Source organism: Neophocaena asiaeorientalis, unplaced genomic scaffold, assembly GCF_003031525.2.
Source record: "Neophocaena asiaeorientalis asiaeorientalis breed wild unplaced genomic scaffold, Neophocaena_asiaeorientalis_V1.1 scaffold67, whole genome shotgun sequence".
Taxonomy (NCBI): domain Eukaryota; kingdom Metazoa; phylum Chordata; class Mammalia; order Artiodactyla; family Phocoenidae; genus Neophocaena; species Neophocaena asiaeorientalis.
Window position 1 is genome coordinate 1,247,097 of NW_020173731.1, and position 12,796 is coordinate 1,259,892.

General features: G+C 35.0%; 1 protein-coding gene across 1 annotated transcript in view; it reads left to right on the plus strand.

Moving 5' to 3' along the window:
* HMCN1 (hemicentin 1) overlaps positions 1–12,796 on the plus strand; it is a 503,492-nt gene that overhangs the window by 330,714 nt on the left and 159,982 nt on the right. Inside the window, exons 46-48 of the mRNA XM_024751100.1 lie at positions 590–757; positions 4,950–5,063; positions 5,621–5,707. Coding sequence (XP_024606868.1) covers positions 590–757; positions 4,950–5,063; positions 5,621–5,707 — 369 coding nt within the window. The remainder of the gene's footprint in view (positions 1–589; positions 758–4,949; positions 5,064–5,620; positions 5,708–12,796) is intronic.

Below are 12,796 nucleotides of genomic sequence, written 5' to 3' on the forward strand. Positions count from 1 at the left end.
TTCAGTGGTAAAGAATCCACCTTCCAATGCAGCAGATGCAGCTTTGATCCCTGGTCAGGGAACTGAGATCCCACATGCCATGGGGCAACTAAGCCCACGCGCCACAACTACTGAGCCCGGGCACCTCAACTAGAGAAACCCATGTGCCGCAAACTACAGAGCCCACGCGCTCTGGAACCCGCGCACCACAACTACAGGGCCCACATAACCTGGAGCCCTTGCACCACAACTAGAGAGAGAAATCCCACACGCTACAACTCGAGAGAAGCTCGCATGCTGCAACAAAAAGCCCAAGTGCTGCAACTAAGACCCAGCGCAGCCAAGAATAAATAAATAAAATTAACAAAAAAAAAATTTTTTTTAAGTCATATGTTGCTATTAGTGAGGAAGAAGTGACATTTTTACTTCCAGGAGTGTTGTCCTCGTCGTCGTCGTCATCATCATCATCATCTTGTGATTGCTTATTTTGCTTACTGTTGACTAGAAAATGGAAGCCTTATTTTTAAGAATAAGCTGTTTAGAATTTGGTGTTTGTTACCTACTAACCACCCTCCTTTCCATTTCTTGTTTGTTTTGTTTTGTCTTACAGCCCCTCCAAGCATCATGGGAAACCACAGGACACCTGAAAATATCAGTGTGGTGGAAAAAAACTCAGTGTCCCTAACTTGTGAAGCTTCAGGAATTCCCCTGCCTTCCATTACCTGGCTTAAAGATGGGTGTCCTGTCAACTTTAGCAGTTCTCTGAGAATTCTCTCAGGTATTAGAAATTCTTGTAACCTGGTAACCTGATTAGCTTCCTGTGGCCACAGTTTCTCCTTAATTTCTCATAACTCCATGTCTTCTTCTTTTCTTTATGATCTAGCTGCTTACTATAATCCCCACTGATCATATTAAGAAAAAATTTTAGGACATCAGAAGCTATATGACAATGGGGAAAATCTCTAAATATCTCTATATCCTTTTGACAAAGAAATCTTTGCACTCGCTTATTACTTAAATCATGGGGATGTCAGAGCATTCATGTTGGAATGAGTACCCGCCAATCTGAAAAGTGAAGAATGAAAAGAAATACTTGAAGCCAGAGCCTAGAGTGAATAATGTTATATAACAATTTCTATAACCACGAGTTTAAATTTTTTCACAACTCTAATCTGAGTGAGATTTATATTTCCAAGATGGAATAGTTTTAAGTGAGCTAAGATTTTATCATTATTGTAAAAAAGATATTCCTCTTATTCCTTATCTAAGTATGTAGGAAAATCTATTAGCTTATTCTTTATGGATCAGTGTAAGTGTCGAGAGAGGTGTCTTGGGGCATGCCCACAGGAATCTGCACTTGGCCCCTTTCAGTAATAATTTGGGTACAGACTAAGAAAATAATCTTGCCAAGTTTATGGGTAATAAAAAGCTTGGATATTTAGAAGAATACCTAATGTGTTGAATGAAGGCATCCGAATTCAAACACACCTCACTCTGGAACGTTTGAAGTAAACCTAACAAAATGAAAGTTAAGTAAACTCCTTCACTCACATTCAGAAACCAATGGTGAAAATTAGGGTGAGAAATAGCTTCAGAATTCTTCATATGAAAAGATCTCTGAATTGCTTTGGGTATTGAGTATGCATTAACAAGATAATGTGTTTGTCATGAAAACAGATGTGATGTTTTGCCACATGAATAAAATATATTTTCACCAATAAAACAAGTAAAACACCAGTTGTATTGTGGATTTAACTTACTCATTAGGAAGACTAGAAGAAGGATTTATTGACAGTATTTTCGAAGGAGGATAACCATGATGGCAAAGGATTGCAAAGTAAACTATACGTCCAATTTTATTTAACCTGAAAAAATAAACCTTGTGTAACTCATGATGACGTAGTGAAAATTACATTTAAATACTTGAAGAGCCATGGCGTAGAAAAGATGATGTTGGTTCCGTCTAGTGCCAAGTAATACCAGTGTAGGGAAAATTCTAGGGACAGATTTCGGTCTGAATCCAAACAACTTTAAAAAATATTTGTATTGTTGAAAGTCAAGATGAGCTATTTTAGGAGGTAACAAGCTTCTTGCCCCTAAAGTTGTTCAAAGTTTAAATTCTCACTTTTGAAGGCTTTTTCAGAAAACATACTTTCCTAGTATTTGAATTAGGTCTAAATAGCCTAAGGTCCCTCTGTTTCTTCAAGATCTTGGTCTGTAAATGATAGGGGCTTAACGAGGAATATACATTGCTATAATTATTATATCTATTGCCTATAATACTAGATTTATAACCTCAGGCAAGTTTCTTAACTTTGCTAACTTCAGTTCTTCACTTGTAAAGTGAGGATACTAGTGGCATTTGCCTCTTAGGGGGTTTTGTAAAGATGAGTTAATATGTGTAAAGCAGCTAACACAGTGCCTGCTTATATCCTAAGCATCCAATACATGTTTGTTATTATTTGCCATAGACAACCTGGTAAAAGATTTGGGTTTCCCTATCCTAGGAGACTTTCCTATGTCCTATAATGCTTTCATTTTTGAAGGACTGCCTTCCTCTGTTGATCTTAAGGAATGCATACTGATGGCAAAGATTTCATTGCAGTTTGGTTACCAAAAACCTGAGCACATTATCTTCTTCTCTTATAGTCATCCTTATATTATTGTGTTTTTTTAAATTCTCAATTGATGAAAAAGTAGGAACTCTTTTTAAATATAATAACTACATCAGGGTTCCTGGAAACGAAAAAGGCAAGATAAAATTAGGTACTCTGGCTTATTATAGATCCACAGGAGTAGTGTTTTGGTTTTATTGTATAGCTTTGTTTTGTTTGACTAGCAGCTGGAGATCCCAGAGCGAACACATTAAATGTACTTCACCTTGTGGCGCTGCCAGAAGAGTCATTCAGTTTTACAGTCTGAACATGTGTGTTGTGCAATCGATGACCGAGAATCAGATGAATGGCGTATGACTCGCTTGTTCCTTGATCGGCTGCACATTTCTGTTTCATTAAGATTAGTCCTCCTGAGACATTAAGTCAGGCTTTTCTGAAAGAATTACTTTCTTGAAGGTCCTATCACTGTTATGAAGTTATCTGCCAAGAACAGATAGCTGCTATAAAAATTTAATAGGTACGAGAAATGTCTCCATCTAAGTATAATTTACTGTCCAACCCTTTTTTGTCTTTCACTGCAATAAGGGAGAGGACCAGGAAACAAAGAGAAAGGAAAGATCATGAGATTTATGAGGTTGAGGTTTGCAGAGCCAGCAATGACTCATAAACGTTGTATTTTTTTAATATCTCTCAACTGGAATCATATTATGGTCTCACTAATCTGAAGTAGCAGTGAGTGCTTTTGAATCCTTTCCTAATTAACATAAGTTTTTTGACATGTTTAGGGCATTTCTGTATTCAACTTTGCTTACTTAAATTCAACTGGGGAAAAAGACTGAGTTTAGATAATCAGTTTTGTCTAAGTAAGATATTACTAAGTTCACCTTTCATTGGTTTGAGGATGAGTAGGTTGCTTATAGGAAAAGCTCAATGAGGGCTTGTGTTTATAAAAACATAAAGCAGATGGAAACTCCTGATAAATTCAGATCCAGGTGAATATTTACATGAAAATTTTATGTTTAACCATTTCAGTGTTTTTAGTTCAAATTCAAGGTACTAAGCAAAAATACACCGAGTGGAAAATTATTACAAAACCTAAGAAATGATTTACACTTTTTTAAAAACATCTTTATTAGAGTATAATTGCTTTACAATGGTGTGTTAGTTTCTGCTGTGTAACAAAGTGAATCAGCTATACATATATATATATATATATATATATATATATATATATATCTCCCCATATCCCCTCCCTCTTGTGTCTCCCACCCTCCCTATCCCACCCTCTAGGTGGACACAAAGCACACAAAGTGTATATATGTCCATGCCACTCTCTCACTTCATCCCAGCTTACCCTTCCCCCTCCCCTTGTCCTCAAGGACTCTACTCTCTCAGTGTGTCTCTTTGTTCTCTGCCAGCTTTGTTTCAGTCTCATCTGCTGGCTCCTCTTCCTTGGTCCTTAATAGGAGTTTTCCTCCAAATTACACCCTTCAGCATATCAGTTTCATTCCCAGTCTACCAGAATCTTTCTTCATTACATAGAAGTTCAAAATATAAAGAGGAACAAAATCAGAGTCGTGCTAATGAACAGAGTGACCCTCGTAAACTTTGATATAAATAGTTCTAGAATTCCATGAAACTCAATTGAAAACTGGTAGTCAGTCTTCATGGTTCCATTCATCCCTTGTATATTGATGTCATCCCAATCTGGGTAGTTGGTGTGGTCCTCTTTCTAACGTTCCCAGTTCATGTGTTCCACTGCAAACTGGGAATCTTTTCGTAAACATCCTGTCACAGTTGTTTTTCTGAAGCACGAATCAGAGCATGACTTTTTTGTTTATGTACTTCCATGGCCTTTAGTGAACACAGTAAAGTCCAAATTCCTTAGCATAGCACTCGAAGGCCCACAGAATCTGGTCATACTCCAACTAGTCTCATCTCTCACTGTTTTCTCCGCCTGTTCTGTTTTAGGTGCCACACCTCTCATCTACTTTCTACCTCTAGATCCTCATTCATACTCTACCTACAGCAGTGTCACTTAACTCCTCTCTGTGTTAAAGAATACTTACCTTTCAAGATTATGTTCAAACAGTACCTCTGTGAAACTCCATTTCTTACTTGCTGTCACCTAGGTTTCTATTAACTTTTTTTATCCATTAAATCAGAAATTTCTTCTGAATTATCTATTCTGCTTCATATAGCCTTAAAACGTGATATTTTTTAAAAGCTTGACATAAATGCATTTTAAAGGCCTTTGAAATGAATTGATTAAATTTTCCCAAAATTCAGCGCTACACGGCTAACTTGTAAAGTTACAGATTTCTTTTTGCGTCATCTGGTGGTTTGCTTCTCCAGGAGGAAGGACTCTGCGGTTGATGCAGACCAGAATGGAAGATGCTGGCCAGTATACTTGTGTAGTAAGGAATGCAGCTGGTGAAGAAAGAAAAACCTTTGGGCTTTCAGTATTAGGTATTTATATAACTTATAATATCTAGACAAAATAAAATTGTCTTAAATACATTCTGGAAGCAGAGTTAAAATTTATCTGCAGCTTGAACTTACATTTATGTATTCTTTGGCCCCTGGACTGTCACTCTTGGCAAGAATTCAATGTTAGAATGGTTTGTACGAAATCAGTTGGATTAAAATGGCTGAAATGCCATGTCTTATCAGTTCACAATTGTTCAACAATGTTCTAAGACTCTGATAACTTGTTTAATGTGAGTGCTTATCAGAGTTATAGAGGGAGAAATGTGTCTAATAGATTTTGTTATTCTTTGACTTGTTGACATATTTATGATTTACATACAATAAAATTCATTATAATTGAATTTATGACATATAACTTTATAGTATATCTTAGAATTGATCAAACAATATGATAACATTCTAGTAAACAAATAATAATGAGAATTTGGAGGGATTGTTTTAAAGGGTACAGCCTAATAAAAAATATGAAAATAGATGCCTATAAATAACCATTCTGCTGTTAGAACTGTTACTTTTTCTGTCTTTTTTTTTTTTAGTACCACCTCACATTGTGGGTGAAAATACATTTGAAGATGTGAAGGTAAAAGAGAAACAGAGTGTTGCATTGACTTGTGAAGTGACAGGTAAGGGGCTCATTTCTTGCATTTCTGCTCAACTCACTGGTTATTCATTGCCTCCACTTATCTCTTAGTTGAGAAAAATCAAGCATTTGACCTTGAATTCTAGCCCAATATAGATGGTAGAAGTATAGGAGGAAACCTTTCAGATTCTGTGGAGATAAAAAGGAAATTCCTACACTGAAAAAAGGAAGGAAGGAAGGAGAGAGGGAGTAGGGGAGGAAGGAAAGCAAGGAAGAGAGAGAGACAGAAAAAGACACATTAGTCTTTTCTTTCAACTCAATAAATGATTCTTTCTTTTTTTTAATCCTGTTCCTACTTGTGGGTAAGATTTCCTGTCCCACCTCCTCTTATTTTTTCTTTCCTTCCCTATGTTTGTACCTTCCTTTCCTTTTTATTGTTTTCTTAAATTTTATTTCAAAGAAATAGGAATTTTGGTGAAAGTATAGCATCACTGATAGTGGGAATTACCCAAGATCAAAACTGTCACCTTTTGTAAGCATGTTTGCATATTACAAAGGAAATGGAGAAGAGTAAAAATAAAAATGAAAATTCTAAGCCCAATTTCACCGGCTTTACCAGTGAATCATTGTGTTGCATGTAATAAAAATAAACAGATCTCTAAGAGAATGTGTTCAAGACTGTCTTTTTAGTAAAGGCACAGCCTTGCAGTTTTAATGGAACGACTAGAGCAGTCCATACTTTTTATAGAAAGCAAGTGTTTTAAGGAAGATTCAATTAATTTCTTATTTCGTTGTTTACATGCCTTGCATGAGCAATACATTTAAGTAAGCAGGGAAATATTTTCATTTTAAGAAAGACAGATATAAAAAGTGTCACATAAACTATTACTTAACCTGTTTTCTTTTTTTCTTGCAATGATGTGGTAACAACTATTGCATAGAGAACAGCCGCCTAAATTTTGTATCATCCCATCTTGAGCCTTCCAGTTTGTTTTTTTTAACGTTGACATTTGGTTTTTTAAGATATTTCTTTTTTATTCTTTCTTTCAGTTTCATTGAGATATAATTGACATATAATATTGCATAAGTTTAAGGTGATTACACACACACACACACACACACACACACACACACACACAAAATGATCACCATGTTTAGCTAACATCCATCACTGCACATAGCTACACAACTTTTTTTCTTGTAATTAGAACTTTGAAGATCTACTCTCTTAGCAGCTTTCAATTATACAATATGGTATTGTTGACTGTAATCACAATTATCATCTTATAACTGGAACCTTCCGACCACCGTCACTCGTTGCCCCACCTCTAACCTCCTACCTCTATAACCACTAATGGGTTCTCAGTTTCTATGAGTTTGGTTTTATTAGATTTCACATATAAGTGAGAACATACAGTAAGTCTTTCTCTGTCTGACTTATTTCCCTTAGTATAATGTCCTCGAGGTTTATCTGTGTTGTCAAAAATGATAGGATTTCCTTCTTTTTTCATGGCTGGGTAATATTAAATTATATATAGAGAGAGAAAATAATATTAGTATTATATATTGTATAGTAATATTTAGTATTTAATAATAATATTAAATTATATGTATAATTTTATATATGTCACATTTTCTTTATCCAGTTACCTATCTATGGACACATAGGCTGTTTCCATGTCTTGGCTATTGTGAATAATGCTGCAATGAACATGGGAGTGCAGATGTCTCTTTGAGATAGTGATTTCGTTTTCTTCGGATATATGCCTAGAAGTAGAATTGCTACACATATGATAGTTCTATTTTTAGTTTTTTGAGCAACCTTGATACTGTTTTCCATAGGGGCTATACCAATTTACATTCCCTCCAAAGGTGCACAAGGGTTCCCTTTTTTCCACATCCTCATCAACACTTGTCATTTCCTGTATTTTTGATAATAGCTGTTCTAACAGGTGTAAGGTGATATCTCATTGTGGTTTTGATTTGCATTTCCTGGATGATTAGTGGTGCTGAACAGCTTGTCTTGTACCTGTCAGCCATTTGAATATCTTCTTTGGAAAAATGTCTATTCAGGTCCTTTGCCATTTTTTTAATTGAATCCTGTGTGTGTGTGTGTGTGTGTGTGTGTGTGTGTTTGCTATTGAGTTATATGCATTCCTTACATATTTTGGGTATTAACCCCCTTATCAGATAGTGCTTTGAAAATATTTTTTCCCACTTTGTAGGTTGCCATTTAATTTTGTTCATGTCTTCTTTTGCTGTATAGAGCTTTTTAGTTGATGTAGGCCCATTTGTTTTTGCTTTTGTTGCATATGCTTTTGGTGTCATATCACAGAAATCATTGCCAAGACCAATGTCAAGGAGCTGTGTACCTATGTTTTCTTTTTTAATTTCAGCTGCTTTTTTAAATTTTTTTATTATTTTATTTATTTTTTAATGTTTATTTATTTTTAATTTGTTTTTATTTTTTAATTTTATTTTTGGTTGCATTGGGTCTTCATTTCTGTGTGCAGGCTTTCTCTAGTTGTGTCGAGTGGGGGCTTCTCTTGTTGCAGAGCACAGGCTCTAGGTGCTCAGGCTTCAGTAGTTGTGGCATGCAGGCTCAGTAGTTGTGGCTCACGGGCTCTAGAACGCTGGCTCAGTAGCTGTGGCTCCTGAGCTTAGCAGCTCCGCAGCATGTAGGATCTTCCTGGACCAGGGATTGAACCCATGTCCCCTGCATTGGCAGGTGGATTCTTAACCACTGCATCACCAGGGAAGTCCCTGTCCCTCTGTTTTCTTTCAGGAGTTTTATGGTTTCAGGTCTTACATTTGATACATTTCAAGTTAATTTTTATGAGTGGTGTAAGACGCGGGTCTAGTTTCCTTCTTTTGCATGTGAATATCCAGTTTTCCCACTGCCATTTACTGAAGAGACTCTTTTTCCAATGAGTATTCTTGACCCTCTTTACTAATATTAGTTGATCGTATATGCATGGCTTTATTTCTGTGCTTATGATTCTGTTCCATTGGTATATGTGTCTATTTTATGGCAGTGCCTTACTGTTTTGATTACTGTAGCTTTGTAATGTAGTTTGAAGTCAGGACGTATGATGCTCCCAGCTCTTCTTTCTCAGGATTGCCTTGGCTATTCAGTGTCTTTTGTGATTCCAAACAAATTTTAAGATTTGTTTTTCCATTTCTGTAAAAAATGCCATTGGAATCTTCATAGAGATTGCACTGAACCTATAAATAGCTTTGGGTAATATGGACATTTTAACAATATTAATTCTTTCAGTCCATGAACACAAGATATCTTTCCGTTTATTTGTGTCTTCTTTTATTTATTTCATCAATGTTTTATAGTTTTCAATGTAGAGATCTTTCACCTCCTTGGTTAGATTTATTCCTAAGTTTTTGTTTTTGTTTTCGATGCTATCATAAATGAGATGTTTCTTTAATTTCTTTTTCAGATCATTTGTTGTTAGTGTATAAAAATGTAGTGATTTTTTAATGTTGCTTTTGTATCTGAAACTTTATTGAATTTGTTGATTAAAGCAAACAGTTTTTGGGTGGAGTCTTTAGGACTTTATATAAATAATCATGTCATCTACAAATAGAACTTTACTTCTTCCTTTCCAATTCTGATGCCTTTTATTTCTTTTTCTTGCCTGATTGGCTAGGACTTCCAATAAAGTGTTGAATAGGAATGATGAGAGTGGGCACCCTCATCTTGTTCTTGATCTTAAAAAACTTTCAGTCTTTCAGTACTCAGTATGATGTTAGCTGCAGATTTGTCATATGGCCTTTATTATGTTGAGGAATGTTCCTTCTATATACAATTTGTTGAGATTTTTTATCATAAATAGATGTTGAATTTGGTCAGGTGCTTCTCTGCATCTATTGAGATGAGCATATGATTTTTATCTTTCATTCTATTGATATAATGTATTATATTGATTTGTGTATCTTGAACCATCCTTGCATCCCAGAGGTGAATACCATTTGATCATGGTGTATGATCCTTTTAATTTGATGCTGAATTCAGTTTTCTAGTATTTTCTGAGAATTTTGTATTTATATTCATCAGGAATGTTGGCCTGTAGTTTTCTTTTCTTGTGGTGTCCTTACCTAACTTGGGTGTCAGGGTAATGTTGGCCTTGTATAATGAGTTTGGGAATGTTCCCTCATCAGTTTTTTGAAAGAGTTTGAGAAGACTTGATATTAATTCTTTTTTAAACATTTGGTAAAATTTATCACTGAAACCATCTGGTCCTAGATTTTCCTTGTTGGGAGGTTTTGACTTCTGGTTTAATCTACTTACTAGTAATTGGTCTGTTCAGATTTTCTTTTTCTTCATGATTTAGTCTTGACAGGTTGTATATTTCTAGGAATTTACCCATTTCTCCTAGGTTGTCCAGTTTGTTGGCTGTAGTTGTTGAGCGTAGTCTCTTATGATTCTTTGTATTTCTGTGGTATCAGTTGTAATGTCTCCTCTTTCATTTATAATCTTATTTATTTGGGTCCTCTCTTTTTTTTTTTTTCTTAGTCTAATGTTTTGTCAATTTTATCTTTTCAAAGAACCAATTCTTAGTTTTATTAATCTTTTCTATTGTTTCCTTGTACTCTATTTCATTTATTTCTGCTCTAATTTTTATTATTCTCTTCCTTCTGCTAATTTTGGACTTAGTCTGTTTTTTTCATGGTTCCTTGAGGTGTACTGTTAGATTTTTTTTAGAAATCTTATTTCTTCTGTGATGTATGCATTTATCAGTATAAATGTTCCTCTTAAAACGGCCTATGCTCTATCCCTTAAGTTTTGGTGTGTTGTGTTTCCATTTTCATTTGTCTCAAGAAATTTTTTTTCCCTTTTGATATCTTCTTTGATACATTGGTTGTTCAACAGTATGTTGTTTAATTTCCATTCATTTGTGTATTTTCCAGCTTTCTTCCTGTTATTGATTTCTCATTTCATATCATTGTGGTCATAAAAGACATTTGGTATGATTTCAATCACTTTAGATTTACTGAGATTTGTTTTGTGGTCTAACATATGAGCTGTGCTAGAAAATGTTCTATGTGTGCTTGAAAAGAATGTGTATTCTACTTTTGTTGTACAGAATGCTCTGTATGTGTCTGTTAGGTATATTGGGTCTATGGTAATTTTCAAATCTCTGATTCGTTATTGACTCTCTGACTGGATGATCTATCCATTGTTGAGAGTGGGGTATTAAAGTCCCCAACTATTTTTGTGTGTGTGTGTGGTACGCGGGCCTCTCACTGTTGTGGCCTCTCCCGTTGCAGAGCACAGGCTCTGGGGACGCAGGCTTAGCGGCCTTGGCTCATGGGCCCAGCCGCTCCATGGCATGTGGGATCTTCCTGGACCAGGGTACGAACCCGTGTCCCCTGCATCGGCAGGTGGACTCTCAACCACTGCACCATTAGGGAAGCCCCCCCCAACTATTATTTTATTGCTGCCTATTTCTCCTTTTATCTCTGTTAGTATTTGCTTTATATATTTAGGTGCTCCAATATTGGGTGCATAAATATTTTCAGTTATTATGTCTTTCTGATGGATTGACCCCTTTTTCATTGTCTCTTGCCTCTTTTGACCAATTTTAGCTTAAAGTCTAGGCTGATATAAGTATAGCTGCCCCAGCTTTATTTTGGTTACCATGTTCTTGACATATCTTTTTATATCCTTCTACTCTCAGTTCACATGTACCTCTAAAACTAAAGTGAGTCTCTTGTAGGCAACATACTGTTGGATCTTGATTTTTTTTTTTCTTCATTTAGCTATTCTATGTCTTTTGGTTGGAGAATTTAATCCATTACATCTAAAGTAATTATTGATAGGTAAGGACTTACTATCTCCATTTTATTGGGGTTTTTTAATTGTTTTGTAGATCCTTTCTTCCTTGCTTCTTATCCTTCTCTTCTTTTGTCATTTGATGACTTTCTTAGCAATATGCTTTGAGTGCTTTATCGTAACTTTTTGTGTAGCTATTAAAGATTCTTTTCCTTTGTGGTTAACAGAGGCTTACATAAAATATATTATATGTAGAACATCCTATTTTAAACTAATAATAACAACTTTGATAGCATACATAAACTTTTACTTCTCTTCCTCTCACATCTTAGGTTATTAATGTTACAATTTACATGTTTTTTATTTTGTGTATCTAATAACAAATTATAGATACAGCTATTTTTTAAATGTTTGTTTTTTAAATTTTAAAAGTGAGTTATGTCTCACCATTACAGTATTAGAGAATATGACTTTGACTACATATTTACCATTACCAGTGAGTTTTGCATATACATTTATGTGATTTTACAATGATAATTAGCATCCTTTTATTTCTACTTGAGAATGCCATTTTGAATTTCTTGTAAGACAGGTCTGGTGTGTTTTTTCGTTTTTGTTTGTTTCCCTCAGCTATTACTTGTCTGGGAAAATCTTTATCTGTCATTTCATATTTTGGCAGCTATAGTATTCTTGGTGGACAGGCTTTGTTTTCAATATTTAGAACGTTTTATGCCATTCTCTCCTAGCCTTCTAAGTTTCTTATGAGAAAGCTGCCTATACTCTTATGGGGGGTTCCCTTGTATGTGATGTGTTGCTTTCTTCTTACTATATTCAAAATTTAGTTATAATGTGTTTCAGTGTAGCCCTTTTTTAGTTCAATCTATTTGGGATCTTTTGTGCCTCATGAGTCTGGATGTCCGTTTGGGGAGTTTTCAGACATTATCACTTTAAATATACTTTCTGTTCCTTTCTCATTCTCCTCTCCTGGGATTTCCATAATGTGTATATTGTTTTTGTAATGGTATCTCATAACTCCTGTAGGCTTTCTTCACTTTTCATTCTTTTTTCATTTTGATCCTCTGACTGGATAATTTCAAATGAACTATATTCTAGTTTACTGATTCTTTCTTTTGCTTGGTCAGCTCTGAAGTTGAAGCTCCCTTTTGAATTCTTTATTTCAGTCATTCTGTTCTTTAGCTCTAGTATTCATTTGTTTGATTGTGGTGTTTTTATGATTTCTATTTCTTTGTTGAACTTCTCATTTTGTTCGTGCATTGTTTTCTTCATTTTGTTACTAAACTTGATTAAGAGTATTATTCTGATTTCACAGTTCATAGATCTCCA